Genomic DNA, 16,539 nt, shown 5'->3' on the forward strand with positions numbered 1-16,539 from the left:
AGTTTAACGGAGCGCGTTAGGGGTGAGAAATACAGTCAAGATTTTGTCCTTTTTTTTTTTTTCAAAGCGAGAATAAAGTTTGGACATGAAAACTCTCAGCGGGTAGAAAAAGGAGGCACTGAAATCTTTCCGAAGCGTGAGGCATCATGGAGCCACTGCTGCGCTTCAGCGTCTCTCTTCTGGTCTTCATCGCCCTCCTCAAGGTAGGAAAGCCTTCATTCATCAGCATTCAAACCAAGCGCTATTATATGTGCGTGGCTTTTTGTCTTAGTTCATAGAAGAAGACGACAACAGTGCGCTTTGTTTGGATGGTGAAGGGCAGTTTTTGTGGCACGGGTGTGACTGCACCTGTTGCGCAGGTAGCTGCTCGGCTCAGAGATAATTCACCTCTCTGTGCTCTGTCAGCACCGCTCAGACTTGTGAGGACAGGACACACATATATATATATCATCAATTTCAATGCAGTTTCACCCTGGTGACAGATAGAGAATGGCGTGACTTACTGCAAGATGAATAATGGTCCTTTGAGAGTTTTAATTGGATTCAAATTTATGTCAGCAAGTAATTAATACGCCGACCTTCAGTTGGTTTAACAATAGTGGGCTATTTATTGGAAGACGTGGAGAGAATATATCGACTCTAGCAACGTGGGGAAAAAAATGCATACATTTTGCACATTTTTCAGAACTTCATTCCTTTGTAATTATTAGGAAAATATTCTAATGAGATGCTTTACATCTGGAATCTCTGGGTTAATTATATTTCAGGATTCCACAGGTCAGTATATCCAGTGTGTGAAAATACATCCACTGAGCAAAGCTTACATAACTGATAGACTGAGGCACCCAGCAGCCACAGACCCACCTGTCCTGGTCCCACTTGTCTTTCTGGAGAGAGAGAGACAGAGAGAAAGGTTGAGAGAGGTTGAGAATGGCATGTGAGGATGTGTGTGGCCAACACAAAGGGGTCAGGAATGGAATGAGGAGCAGCTCAGTGTCAGTCCTGCAGCCCCGACTCTTCACACCAGGGAATCACACGCACTGACTTAGTTGTACCTAATAAACTGGTCAGTTCATTATGTGCAACCTCTTTAGTGAATGGTGGCATCAATATTGAGGAGACTGTCACCACTTGCTGTAAAAAAAAAAAGAAAAAAAGACTAAACCCCTCTGTGGGACAAATTCAGGGGGACCACTCACTGTCATGACTGTAAAGCAAAGACAGAAGTGGTAAAAGTGGTGTGATGAGGGTGTTTGGGTGGATATATTTATGTGTTCAAAATGTGAAATGTGTGACTTTTACACCAGACGCCTCATTCCTATAACCTCTCATACCAGCAGCCAACAATGGCTTCCAAAAATGACAACCACTATATTTAACACACCTTAACCAGAATGTGACCGTAGTTGCATCAGTTTAGAAAACGCTCATAGTTGAGTTTAGTTGAACTAAAATGTAAAAACTGGAGAAAATTCAAGTTGTCAGGTGTCTCTGTTCCTACAGTTGTTTAGAAGCGTTTTCTTGATTGAAGACATCAACCTCCCTCTTTGTTTTTCCACTGTATTGGTTTGTTCTGCTGTGGGTAAAAGGAAACTACAAAATGCACAAGCAATAGTTGTAAACTACAATCCCTTTATTTATTGGGCTGAAAAGTTCATTCTTGACCTCGAAGACACAGACCTTGATTATTTTGTCTGATTAGTTCTTAAACATAAAACGGTCCATTATTTTAGTGGACTTTGATGAAGTATATGGATGTTGAGCAGAACACAGGCCACACATGCAAATTGTTTGAGTTTGTTAACCATCACAGTTGGTTTTAATACTGTCTACAGGCTGATGATGGCTGATATAACAAACTACATTTGTTAAGGCAAGAAAAAGTATCCAGTGTTCCAGTGTTCTTTCCCTTTAGATTTTAGATCATAGAGAGTTGTGGTCTCTATGGTCTCAAAGTCAGACGCACGGCAGTCAGGACTTTCTGCATTCTGCTGCTAAACCTGCTATACTTTAAACACCTTGCCCTCTGATGAAATAAGAGATTAGAGAACTGGTTGTCTCATTTGCAGTTTTTGGATGCCTGAAATTAGCACTACAGGATATTGTGTGTATATATATATAAAAATATAAATTTTGTTTATCTGTTTTTGGAAGTTATTTTAAATGTACCTTGTGTCAAAGAATAATTTACCACATACAGGTTTTTTGTCCTAGACCAAACTGTTTTTTCTTCTTCACAGAAAAACGCGTTTAGAATGAGGAAACTTCAAAACTGCATGCATACTCAATTTTGAAAGAGTTTATTAGAATAGAAATTCAAATAAATTCCTATCTGAAAATGCCTCTCGCATTTTCAGATAGGATCTTTTTGTAGGAAGATGTTGGTGTTGATGATGGACATACAGAAGAACACAAAACATCCAAGGTCAAGAGGGACAAGACATAATTGGTTTTTTTTTTTCAAATTCTTCTGTTGATTCCTCGTTCCTATCACCCATGTTGTCTCTTTTCTAGCAGCTTCACCTCGCGTCTCTCATGTTCACATAGATCACTATATCTGAGCATCTGTCACACATTGATGAGAAGTTGTTGAGCTTTCAACACTTGTGGTGGAATGTTACGCCTTTCTTCCCTCTTAAGTCACTGAAACAAGTCAGAGAGGATGAGTTGTAGATTATAATTTCATAATAATTGACACTGAATATCAGAGTATCCATCTATACATGATATGGACTATGGATGGATTATTCTCAGGAGTCTTCAGGATGCATCAGATGTTTAGTTTCAGTGAGGTTAAACACATTTAAATCTGGAAACAGAGCTTGGCTGAAAGAGCAAAGGAAGTTGAAGTATAAAAAGGGGAAATGTAATGCTTCCCTGAAATTACATTTTTTTGCATACTGACATTTCCCATCTATCCACTGTAGCATTTCTACAGTTAAAAACATTAACAGTCCACATCACTACGCATTTAAGTCTAAAAGCTCACTACCTGACTAATCTGACTATATCTGGTGAGGTGTTTGGTTTTGGTTTCCTTTAGTTTGTGTCTTTGTTCACATTTCAGTTTCTCTTTAAAAGATTTTTTACCTTATATGCTTAATCGTCAGAGACTGATGTGCTTATCTACACCGTGACGTTTGTCAGTCGTCTGTTCATCATCCTCAGTTCTACACCTGATGATGCTATGACAGGCGGACTGAACGATAGAGAGTACTGAGGATAGGATAAAACTTAAAGGCCCTACACACCCTCACGCTGATGTTTTCACTTATTCGTGATACTTACACCTCTGCTCAGGCTGTAATTGGCTGGAGCTGTGATATGAATAATGTGAGATCATCAAACCCCATGAACCAACAGTGTCTCTGAAGAGGTCTAGTTTGGCAAAGTAATTGAAAAAACCTGTATGGACGGGCGAAAGGGTGTGTAGGGACTTTAAGACAAAACCATCTGATGTGGTCTTCAGTGCATCAGGGAACCACGCAATTATTTACATTATGTTTAACAGATTCACTGGTTCAATTCATTTGTCTAGAAATTAATTGATTACGTTTTGAGTATTTCTCAATATTGTATATATATTTTTTATTTCTGACAGCCTAATGTCCCTGTGGGGACCATTAAAGTTTGACATATAAAGGTTTCTTTTTAAATTAATGTAGAACACTAAATTGAACCAAACTATAAAGTCTATAAAAACACTGAGTAGCTGCTATACTGCGTATCTTTTTCTTTTATCAAGGAGCTTTTTATGCTGTTTTGTCAGGCCGTCGAACTCAACACTGCAAATGAGTTTGAAATGGGATTAAAAATAGGCTTAGAAATAAAGCATGGCTTGTCCAGAGAAAGTGCGTGCAAAGTCTCAACTTAACACTCACCCATTAATGACCCAGGAAAAGTACAACACTTTGCATGAGTTTATCATGGTATGGAGCCTTTCTCTGTTCCCATCCACTGTGTCTGTTTCTGTCTCTTTCTCTGTCTGCGGCCTCCTCACAGCCTGTAGAAATGAGAGCATGGTGACGTGGCTATCAGTGGGACACATCTTGGAACAAGGAAATGTGACGTTTTCTAACACTTAAAAGAACTGGGCCCCGTCTGTGGCTATGGCCTCTGTGTGATGAACACTGTACGGCTAGCTGCCGTTCTTGTGTCTTGTGCCACTATTAAATGTGTATGACGTGTGGTTGCTCGATGACGTCTGATGCCCGTCTGAAGACAAGTATCTCTCTCCAAAAATGTGTTCTCCTCACTGTATCTAAATCGGAAAGCATAAGCCTCCTTGTCTTGCATCCCATCATTGGTCTAAAGTGCAAAAGTCACAAATCAAGTACTCCTTTGTGGAATCCTCCCCTCACATACCCTCCACCCCTTCAACTATATCAAGACAGTCCGGTTTCAAATTAACATCCCCAAACACGCTGCCTTCGACCAGGGCTGTGGCTGGAAGTTCAGCATGTACAAAATGAATTACAAAGAGTCACAGTTCCCCAGTCCATGTAAATGAGACACAGGCTCCTCTTTCAGCCTCAAAGGCCTTATTGTCAGGAGATAGCTATCATTTTATCAGTGGCCTCTGGCTGAATCATGGCCAGGCAAGGTTTTAGAGGCGATGAAAAAAATATTATTTTTCTCTTTTTTTGCTCGTCTCTCTATCACTCAGTCATACTGCCTTTCCAAATTGAGCTACAGAGCTTCAAGCAGGATTTTAAATGCCCCATTGGTACAAAATGAGTGTAATTTACAGATGGCTACACTGAAAAAAATGTTTCGTTGAATTTACTCAATTCTAACTAAACCCATGTTTAATTTACTTAAATTCATTATATAATTCATGGTTGCAGTGGTTGCAAGCAATACATTCATCTAAATCTAGACATATTTTTAAGTTGACTGTACTTAATATTTTTTAGTAATTTCAAATGAATTATATAAGCACTTTCAGCACAAAAATTCTGAGTATTTGTTACTCTGATTTCCTTAGTAATTCTAACTAAACCCTTGTTTAATTTACTTAAATTTATTATATTGTGGTTACCTAAGGAGAGAGAGAGAGAGAGAGAGAGAGAGAGAGAGAGAGAGAGAGAGAGAGACATTTTCTTTGATTATACAAAATCTACACTACACTTTCTCTGTTCTTACTTCTCCACAGATGACCACACATTCACACGTTACACCCCACGCTCCACATTAACACGTTTTAAACATCACACTGATCACACCTCTATGATCAGTGTAATGGCCCAGCCCTCTGTGTCCAAAACCTGTGGGTGAGAGTATTCATGCATTCATGCACATCTTCCTCCTGTTGGATGGCCAGCAGCATTAGGAGGAAGCTCTAATGGCAAGTGCATTGTACTCAGATGGGTATCTGCAGCCAGCTGTTCAGCACTCTGAACAGCACAGTACAGTGCTGGGGACTGTAAATACTACGTCACTCATTTCCATAGCTTCTGATGTGGCCCATGATAGCAGCAGGACTGTGGTGTGGGAGGCTGATACCTGGAGACAAACAGACTCACAGCTTAAGCTGTCATGCGCAGGGAGTTTTTGGAGGCAGTGGATATTTTTAGACACGGCTTTCGGCATTGTTTTATGATTCATGTTCCTATAGCATTCCACAGAAGGACACCTATATTGAATTTCTCTCGCGGAGCATTGCGCCATTTGTATTCTCACAGAAATGCTTATTGCACTCAATGCTGCACTATATGGAATAGACAATTTATAATCACAAACCACCTAAAAGGGATCATTGGCGTGTAGAAATTGTAGAAAAAGAAATCAGCAATTCATATGGTCCAACTTACAGGAACCATAGTAAAAAAACAAAAGAATTAAAATTTTCTGCACCTACTGTATTTTGTTATCATACTAAATTATGTAGTTATGTTGTTGCACTCAATCTATCAGTGCTTGCAGTTAATACATAATATGAACACCAAGAAAGAAGTAAATTTTTTTATTAAAATATAGCTCCTTACCACCCCTTCAGTGGCAAGGTGACGTAAATGACAAAAAATGAAAAGACCTATATAACTATACTAACTAAACTTTTCCAGAGGATCCCATGAAGTGGGTTAAAATGTACATTAATTTCAGATTATATATTCAATTGATCAATAGGCTTGATAAAATATATTAGTATCAGCAATAAAAAAAAAACAAAACTCCAGTGTAGGTTTATTAAAACATCATTATGCTTGTTGATTCTAAATATTCTTCCAGATCATTAAGGAAATGCAGTTTGACTCATGTATCACAGTATTAACAAATATAGGAAATCTAATGGAAAAGAAGCACTGATGCTTTAGAGGCAGATTTTTTTTTCTTTTTTGTAATTTAGGTGAACAGCCTCTTGTCTGTCTTCTTTGGCAGAATAAGCTTTAATCAACTTTAATACGTTACCAATTCTGGTAATGTTTAGTTTTTAGTTAATATAAAGTGCAGACTATGATAGTAAACCCTCTGACTGACTTAAATAAGAGATGCACCTGATTCAGGCTTATTGCAGGTGTTTTAAAGAGAAAGTTAGAAAAACATGTTCCTTAATAATGAAAAAAAAAGTGCAGAGTGATGTGAGAGTATTGTGTATGGCCCACTACAAAGGCAGGACCAGTACAGTCTGTCAGGTGGGGTTTTGGCAACATCAATACTCATGGTCACAGATGGTTTTAATTGCCCTACAACAGTTTAAGTGAGGCAAGGGTTGGTTTTGTAGCCAATGTCGTGTGGCTCTTGTCTTCCTTTATTTAACCTTAATGAACTGGAAGTATGAAGTACAGCATAGTGCTTAACTTTAAAGCCCTTTGTGTTGTTCCAGATGTGTTATCAGGGGTCTCTAGGTGGGTTCAGGAAGTGCCATGAACTTACGTTAGAACAGACACAATGAGAAGGTCACCCATGAGAAACTACTGAGACAATGTACTTTAAATAGAGAACAAGCTGCTAGTGTAATAGAGACAGAAGAAAGTGAGAACTTTAACAAATCTCACCACCCATGATACTGGTGGTGTTTTGATGTTATTTCATATTTTTTGTGATGTATTTAGCATATTTAGCTATGATCTATTAAACACAAAGAAAAATACAAAACATATACATATCCAAATGGTCACACCCACATAAGATGTTTTCAAATATTCTGGCTAATTAGACCTCCAGTCAGGTTGAAGTCTGGTGAACTACACTGGGAACTGACACCAAACACGACGAACTAGTAACAATAATACAGCCATAAATGTGTGTGTAGTAATTTGTTCTTTTTAAAGTAAGCCTGCCAGTTGCAGTTGATACTGGCACCCCATTTGTGAAAATGTCCAAGGCTCCCAAATACCAGTATCACAAATCTACACTCATATCCTCCCTCACTGATATTTGCAACCATGGACTTGCACTTGACCCTGTCTAAATGACAAAAATCGTCTCTCATGCCCTATCTACAACAAGAAAATCAAGTCAAGGGCAGGAGATGTCAACACACAAATGCTTCAGGGGAAGAAAATAACCATAGAAGACTAAAGTGAAGAGTCATTGACACTGACATTTAAGATGACTGGAAAAAGCTACAACAAAAGAGCATAAAGGTCAAATGGGAGAAGTAAAGGAAAAATCAATAAAGGAAACGAGACTTCCATCAACAACATTATGCCTTTCTCAGTTTCTTCCTCACAAACATTGGGTGTTTTGTGTTGCTAATCATCAAGACACACACACACACACACATTTTGGTTTGAGTCAGATAACATGATTTTGCAGAATTTATAGCTGTAGAGGAATCAATTTTCTCCGATCAGCAAGTCAACAAGGGCACCACTACCAAACCCCTCAACCTTATGCAACTTTGTGTAATTCAAGAAGCCGAAATGAAGTATTGTGCCATTTATTTTCCGCCTGCTTTTGTTCAGAAGTTATCAGATTATGAGAAGGTAAGGTTAAGTAGGCTGATCCCTGAGCAAACAGCTTTTAAGGTGATTTTTTGATTGTTTTTGGGTCTGAGTGTTATTATGGAGGAAGGAACTGGGGCGTTATCAGGAGGTGCGCAGCAAAGGCAGACTGTCAGGAATGAGAGGGAATCAGAGAGTGGCAGGCTGGCTGACTTTAGGGTTGATGTAATGTTTATATAGTGGCCAGTACAGCCATTTCCTCCTCCTCCTGCAGACAGGCCCAGTCAAAGGGCACAGATACGATATACAGGGCAAGAGGGTCGTTGGCTGAGTCCCCAGGCACATATGTTTCACAACGCATATTTCATATTGCTTCTTAAGTGAAAGTCTAATGGCTTCAAGAAGAAACACCAGAGAACTTCTAAGAACTGTGAATCTTAAGTTTTTGAGCTGTGTGTACTAGCAACCAGCTTCTTTTAGTGCTTTCAATAGGCCATTTATGAATTTACACAAACACAACATATTTAACAGATTCGAGGGAGAGAGAACAAAGAATAACAACCATCATGAGCCTGAGATTAGAACTGAGGGTTGAAAGCTGGGAGGGAGAGGTACAGACGGATGGAGAAGAGGATTCACAAGAAAAATTATGTCCGTTATTTGAACTTCAGTATTTCTAAGGCAGTATTTCCAAAAAGGGACTCTGGGACTTGGTTACTGCTCTCCGAGCCAGTGCCAAGGCGTAATGGCTTTAGACATTGTTTTGTTTATTTAGTCAGGAGAAAATAAGTGATTCTTAGGAAGAGGGCCAAGGAAAATAAAACATTTGGGAGTCATGGCTCAGAGAAGTCACATCCCTAGAGGTCAGTTTAACATGAATATTTGTATGAAAACATGAGATTGTCATGGTGTTAAGATGCAGCTTTCACATACTGGTATGTGACCTTTATCATATTCTTGTCGAGCTGGAAGAGGTTTAATTCACTAGAATTCTCTCCAGACACAGACATTGAGCAATTTTGCTGTGTTTACTGAGTTTATGTACTGTACCAATAAATTAAAACATATTTCGTCAATATTTTAAACAGAAGTCAGGATATATACACCTACCAACTTCTAAACATATCTATTGTTGCAGTTCTTGACTTTTGAAACGGCAGTTGAGAGAGCAGTCTTACCTCAAGGTCCATTTAGTAGCTTCTGATGAGATCACATGATCTTCATCAGCATCATGAACTTGTAGATGCTCAATTCACTGAGCACTTAAATGATTTCTCATCCATGTTGGTTTAAAAGCTGAGATTCAAAGGTAAAGGTGTTGTGCAGTAAATTGGCTTCCAAGAGGAAAAACTGTCTGATCCAGTATGGTGCCAAATACAATAAGTCAGTGATAGTCAGCAAGTTATACTCATTGTCAGCACCATGATGCTAATCTTAATATTTATAACAAAAATTTTTTTTCTTTAACTTAATCTGATTAATCTGGACATGTCAAAAAAGGAGAATACAGTCCCTATGTGAGAGTCTTTGGTGACTCCCAGTGGTAGTATTGTAAAAATATCCTCCCCGTCAAATTTAATCTAAAGTGGATCAAAACTTTTCTGTGATTTGGCGACAGAAGAATCCAAAACAAGCTGACAGAGCCATAAATGTAGACCACGTTTCCATGATATCTCTACACGTCATGGCAAGAAAAGCACTGAAGTAACAAATATCACTAGTGTAGTCATGCAGTCCATTTCAGTTTTTTAGTTCCTCTGGTATTGTGCATACAAAGTCATTAACCTGGCTTTCTGTTACACCTAAATCAAATGCAGCCATCATTAATATTATTTGTTCGGCAAAACTGTTTCATTTAAAAGTTGGACAGTGACAAGGGTGGGGTTTGATAGCATTTTATTCAATCTTTGAATTTACACAATGAAAACAAATGATTTCATTTTTTGTACTGAATGTATTCAATGCATTACATGTTTAGCTTTCAAGAATCAAACAAAAGTTATAGATAGAAATATATTTTGAGAACTAATTTTTATGTACAAAAAGAGAGTAGAAATAAGGGTTTTGGTTTTGAGTGATTTCTTAGACTAGCTTAACTATTGTGCTTAATAATTTTTTAACCTGCTGTCTCAGACCCAGCCCCAGAGAGTGGGGATCAGTACCACTGTGGTGAATGCTCTTTCATCACTTAAAAAACATGTATGATGGTGTAAAATTAAAATGTGTGAAAAAAATTATAGATAGTGAGAAATTATCGAACGCCCGTTTACACTGTCTCTGATAGGGCGTTAGTGTAAAGCTTAGTCGTGCCAACACGTCGCACAAACAGCAGAAGTATGGACATACAGATGTACACTTCCCCATACAGACTGTTCCTCTTGTTAATGTACCCACATGATAATTTGATGTAATGGTTGGTTGGTTAATGTTGAAGCTTCAAGGAAACCTTCACATCTCTCAAGGATCAAATACTGATTCCTGTAAAAAGATAAAACACACATAAAAATTATGTTTCATTCAACTATGTATCATAATGGCGGTGGTGAAAATGTTTGTCATTACACAGCTATTGTACTGACCTTCTCATACACTATGCAAAACCCTACACCAGTTCTACCCTTGTAGAAGAACAGAGTCTCAGAAGAGTGGGAGGAAGGAGAAGGTTTCTGCTGTGAACAGAAAAGGAAAGATAAAGGAGACGACGCTGGTCTCCAGGGACGGGTTGGTGGAAGCGGCAATGTAGTCAATACAGAATGCTACTTGTCTTTCTCAGTTTCCTGGTCTGACAATGTTTTAGTTGTTAGATCTGTCCCATTATGTAGTTGGCTCAATTTCATACAAAATTTCCAATTCAAACTTGCTTCATTAGCATTACCATGATTAACAACAGCCTTTCCAAAAGCATGTGGAACAAGATTTACATAGCAAGTATGGTTCTGAACATTTGGAAAAAAAAAATACACCAGATTGTTTGCATATTAATACATAATAAACTATAATGAATAGTCTGTTCTCTCATTGGTGGGAGTTAATGATTGACCCTATCTGTGGGGCAGAGAATGATGCAGGTTTGAGCGATGATGCCATGTGTTTAATGTTTAGCTGTGTGGTAAACAGAAAGAAAGCCAATGTCAGTGAGTGACTCTGTGCTGTTTAAGTTTTGGCTAATAAGTAATGTGGACTCAAAGCTGCGTGTTCAGTCCTGATACCAGGATACAGATGATGTCCAGTGCAGAAATACAGAGTTTGAGTTGTATGAACATGAGGTCAAATGTTCGAATAGATAAGTGTGTGATATTGTTGTTTACACTCAACAGTACTTTCCCTCTTGTAAAATGACCTGAGGCCACACAATGTTTACCAATAGATGGGTATTACCATGGTCTACTTCCTTGTTTGTACTAACTGACACACAAACGGGATCTTTTCATCAGCTGAAATAGGACCTTACCCCATAATCCTGGGCTTTTGTGTTTGTTTGCACAATTGAAAAGGAAGTTTTTTTGATGAATAAACCAAAAACCGTTCCAGTTTTTTTTTCCTCTCTATGGTGGAGCCACATGAATTACGTGAATTTGTGGGTTTTAAAAACTGGGTGGGAGTTCATATTTTCCTATTAAAAATGTGGGCCCTGGGATTGTTTTACAGCCTGTATGTCTAAATGTGTTTGGACCAGAAAAAAAAGAAGGAACAAAGGTTGGATATTAATATCTGTGCCAAAAATAGACAAAATAGATTTCTAAAATGAAAAAGTTAGAAAAGTTTTCTGATTTAAATTTGTAAATATTTGACCAGTGTAAAATTAAAAAGGCATCTAACCAAGCGTTTGATACTTTTACTTTGTCACTCTTACATTAAAGATTAATACCCAACTGCAGAAAGAGCTCAGTATTTATTTTGTCCACCAGAATTTAATTCCTGGGAGTGTGGAAAGGCTTTGAAACATCATTTAGAATGTCTTATTAAGAAATTAAATTTACAGAAAAACTAAATAAGTATAAAATTAAGAATAAAAAATACAAATAGCTTGCACTGGACTCTTTTTTTGTGTGGCAGCCATAAAGAAAATAAGATCAAAGACCAGGCTTGGTCACAATCTATGTCCAGAGCTGATGTGGAACTCAGAGTTTGGGGTTTCTCCTCCAGTCGGATGCATTGTGTTTTGTTTCACTGGAAGGACAACAGTTCCCAGCATGTGTGACTCAGGGTAACAAAAGACTGGTGCTTAAGACACTGAGGAAACACTACCTATTCAATTGACATTGAACAGGTGCTTGAGTTTCTGGTTGATGCTTTGAGCTGTTCAAAACTCAATGCTGACCTCTGCTGGTCCAAAATGGTTCAATTATCTTTTCTCTGTGCTACTCTCCACAGAACTGCCATGCAGCATGCGGTGGTAAGTACATACTAAACGTCTCTTTATTTTGTTTAAAGAGTTACACTTGATATGTAAGTTCTCATACAACACTGTATTTTGTTTGTGATATAAGCCTGCTTTGTAAAATTACTTCATTAAAAAATTTCTCGGTTTTGTTTTTCTTCTTCTTCTTGTTCTTTTTTCTTGTTGTTCTTCTGTCTCTTAGAAAGGAAATGTTACAGCAATGAAACATTGTTGTCAAAACTGAGAATAACAACAACAAACATCAGCCTTGATTCTGAACAAAACTGCACCTTATCCACGACAGTTGATGTCGCAGGAGAAACTTTGCTAACTGGTCTGACTCCTGGAGCTATATATGAAATCTTCATTAATTGTTCGAACTGCTGTACAATTGTCACAATGAGTAAGTCTGTTTACTTTGTTGAATCCCTCAAATTCCAGACCTTAATCTGTCAGCAAAACAATTTATAAGACAATGACTTTAGACAGCATAGTACTGACAGCTTAGCTACAGATTCAACATGTTTATTTTAATGACTGTAATCAGAGTGTACTTGGTAAGCATAAACCAAATATCCAATACACAGATGATGTCTTATACTGATGAAGAGTGATGAGAACCTAAAACATGATTGAAATCCTTAACCCACAAACCTCTTTCTCACTCACAGAGCCTGAAGTAGTCAGAAATCTCACTGTCACTGATGCCAGCACGTCCTCTGTCACTTTGAACTGGACTGCACCAGAAGGAAACAGCTCCTCCTATAGAGTACAGTGGACAGGTGGAAATGTCAGTGGGACTAACACTGTGACTCAAAAATCTGTGACCATCAGTAACCTGACTGCTGGTGTCCAGTACACAATAACTGTTACTGCTGTGGCAGATGACGGCGTTACTGATGGACAGAGCTCCACTGTGCAGCGATACACAAGTAAGTGAGCATATAAAATTTGGTTCATATCATCAGGAAGTCTGTGGAGGACACCTGGTGGAGGCGACTCTGCAATGATCACAAGCAGGATGAAATTCAAAGGCTAATATGAGAAAAGTCCAGGTGTAGATTAACAAGTCCTCTTATAGGAGAAGTTCAGGTATCTGAGGGTTGTGTCCTCACAGGAGGTCAGACAGTTGGTGGTTGGTGTGACTGCAGTTTTGAGGATCAGCTACAGTGATGCTGTTGAAGTGAGCAGTTGAGCAGTGAAGCAAAGGTTTGGGTTTTTGTCAGTCCAGTTTTGAGAGAATGACATCATGGATACAGCAGCTGACATGAGTTGTGTACACATGGTGGCTTGGCTCAGTGTTCACTTTACACTGGAAAGTCAGTGTCTATGTCAAGCTGCTGATTCTCTGTTATAACAGAAGTCAGATGAAGTGGTTTGGTCACCTGTGGATTTAACACATTTTCCTTTACAGAGCCTGAAGTAGTCTGGAACCTCACTGTCTCTGAATTCACAACATCCTCTATATATGTAATGTGGACCGAACCAAATGGAGAGCGCTCCTTTTATAGAGTACAGTGGACTAATGGAACAACTAATTGGATGGTCAATGTCAGTGAAAGAAAAATAAATGTCACTGAGCTGACTGCTGGAGTCAAGTACACTGTTACTGTCATAGCAGTAGCTGGAGATAACAAAACAGAAAGTGACACAGCAGAGACTTTTCATTATACAAGTAAGATGATGAATATGAGATTTGATGATCGTGGTGCTTTTACCCTCTTTTGTGTTTTACTGCTTCATTTTTAAAATATTTAGGTGTTTAAAGTGTATTTATCTTGCAGTGTCTAGTTTCCTTTTTTAATTATCTTTCTGTAGTTGCTTTTTTTTTAATCTCACCCATAGCTGAGGGGGAAACAAGAACAATACAAAAGACAGTGATGGAAGAGTTTTGTTTTTTTTAATTTTTTTAATGAGGACTATAAAACTGAGAACTAGATTTAATATATTAGATTTAACTCCCATGTCCTCTCACACCCAACTTGATCCTCTGAAGGACAAGAAAGACAGAAGGACACCCTTACACATTCACCTCAGTCACAAGTAAAGATTTCTTTTTTTAATTTTGTTGTTGTTGATAGCTTTTTTGGATGGGCAGCTGTGATCTCCTCTCATGAAACACAGTCAGTTGTAGGTTTTGGACTTGTTACAGTTTGTATTTTATTTCATTGGTTCTAAATTTCTTTTTTTTTCCCTCCTCTCCCTCATGGTGTATTTATCCTGCACTCACAGAGCCTAAAAAAGTCAGAAATCTCTCTGTCACTGATGTCAGCACATCCTCTGTCGCTTTGAACTGGACTGCACCAGAAGGAAACAGCTCCTCCTATAGAGTACAGTGGACGAGTGGAAATGTCAGTGGGACTAACACTGTGTCTGAAACATCTGTGACCATCAGTAACCTGACTGCTGGTGTCCAGTACACAATAACTGTTACTGCTGTGGCATATGACGGCGTTACTGATGGACAGAGCTCCACTGTGCAGCGATACACAAGTAAGTGAGCATATAAAATTTGGTTCATATCATCAGGAAGTCTGTGGAGGACACCTGGTGGAGACGACTCTGCAATGATGACAAACAGGATGAAATTCAAGTCCAGATGTAGATTAACAAGTCCTCTGACAGGAGAAGTTCAGGTATCTGAGGGTTGTGTCCTCACAGGTCAGACAGTTGTTGGTTGGTGTGACTGCAGTTTTGAGGATCAGCTACAGTGATGCTGTTGAAGTGAGCAGTTGAGCAGTGAAGCAAAGGTTTGGGTTTTTGTCAGTCCAGTTTTGAGAGAATGACGTCATGGATACAGCAGCTGAGATGAGTTTTGTGCACGTGGTGGCTTGGCTCAGTGTTCACTGTACACTGGAAAGTCAGTGTCTATGTCAAGCTGCTGATTCTCTGTTATAACAGAAGTCAGATGAAGTGGTTTGGTCACCTGTGGATTTAACACATTCTCCTTTACAGAGCCTGAAGTAGTCTGGAACCTCACTGTCTCTGAATTCACAACATCCTCTATATATGTGATGTGGACCGAACCAAATGGAGAGCGCTCCTTTTATAGAGTACAGTGGACTAATGGAACAACTAATTGGATGGTCAATGTCAGTGAAAGAAAAATAAATGTCACTGAGCTGACTGCTGGAGTCAAGTACACTGTTACTGTCATAGCAGTAGCTGGAGATAACAAAACAGAAAGTGACACAGCAGAGACTTTTCATTATACAAGTAAGATGATGAATATGAGATTTGATGATCGTGGTGCTTCTACCCTCTTTTGTGTTTTACTGCTTCATTCTTAAAATATTTAGGTGTCTAAAGTGTATTTATCTTGCAGTGTCTAGTTTCCTTTTTTAATTATCTTGCTGTAGTTGCTTTTTTTAATCTCACCCATAGCTGAGGGGGTAACAAGAACAATACAAAAGACAATGATGGAAGAGTTTTTTTTAAATGAGGACTATAAAACTGAGAACTAGATTTAATATATTAGATTTAACTCCCATGTCCTCTCACACCCTACTTGATCCTCTGAAGGACAAGAAAGACAGAAGGACACCCTTACACATTCACCTCAGTCACAAGTAAAGATTTCTTTTTTTAATTTTGTTGTTGTTGATAGCTTTTTTGGATGGGCAGCTGTGATCTCCTGTCATGAAACATAGTCAGTTGTAGGTTTTGGACTTGTTACAGTTTGTATTTTATTTCATTGGCTCTAAATTTCTTTTTTTTTCCCCTCCTCTCCCTCATCGTGTATTTATCCTGCACTCACAGAGCCTAAACTAGTCAGAAATCTCTCTGTCATTGATGTCAGCACATCCTCTGTCGCTTTGAACTGGACTGCACCAGAAGGAAACAGCTCCTTCTATAGAGTACAGTGGACGAGTGGAAGTGCCAGTGGGACTAACACTGTGTCTGAAACATCTGTGACCATCAGTAACCTGACTGCTGGTGTCCAGTACACAATAACTGTTACTGCTGTGGCATATGACGGCATTACTGATGGACAGAGCTCCACTGTGCATCGATACACAAGTAAGTGAGCATATAAAATTTGGTTCATATCATCAGGAAGTCTGTGGAGGACACCTGGTGGAGACGACTCTGCAATGATGACAAACAGGATGAAATTCAAGTCCAGATGTAGATTAACAAGTCCTCTGACAGGAGAAGTTCAGGTATCTGAGGGTTGTGTCCTCACAGGAGGTCAGACAGTTGTTGGTTGGTGTGACTGCAGTTTTGAGCATCAGCTACAGTGACGATGTTGAAGTGAGCAGTTGAGCA

At 38.8% G+C, this 16,539-nt stretch overlaps 1 protein-coding gene across 1 annotated transcript; it reads left to right on the forward strand.

The window, feature by feature from the left end:
- On the forward strand, positions 1-16,536 carry LOC121181944 (receptor-type tyrosine-protein phosphatase eta). Its single transcript, XM_041038174.1, has 8 exons — positions 1-203; positions 12,264-12,285; positions 12,473-12,673; positions 12,942-13,202; positions 14,503-14,763; positions 15,226-15,486; positions 16,030-16,290; positions 16,493-16,536. The coding sequence occupies exons 1-8, from the start codon at positions 147-149 to the stop codon at positions 16,534-16,536; spliced, it is 1,368 nt and encodes a 455-aa protein (XP_040894108.1). The 5' UTR covers positions 1-146.
- The last annotated feature ends 3 nt before the right edge of the window (positions 16,537-16,539 follow it).

The sequence above is a fragment of the Toxotes jaculatrix genome, chromosome 5 (assembly GCF_017976425.1).
Source record: "Toxotes jaculatrix isolate fToxJac2 chromosome 5, fToxJac2.pri, whole genome shotgun sequence".
NCBI lineage: Eukaryota > Metazoa > Chordata > Actinopteri > Toxotidae > Toxotes > Toxotes jaculatrix.

Excerpts from the sequence above, each read along its gene's own strand:
- LOC121181944 (XM_041038174.1), top strand. The coding sequence starts at position 147 with ATGGAGCCACTGCTGCGCTTCAGCGTCTCTCTTCTGGTCTTCATCGCC. Across the intron at positions 12,674-12,941 it reads CTGTACAATTGTCACAATGA|AGCCTGAAGTAGTCAGAAAT; the intron begins GTAAGTCTGTTT and ends TCTCACTCACAG. Across the intron at positions 15,487-16,029 it reads AGAGACTTTTCATTATACAA|AGCCTAAACTAGTCAGAAAT; the intron begins GTAAGATGATGA and ends CTGCACTCACAG.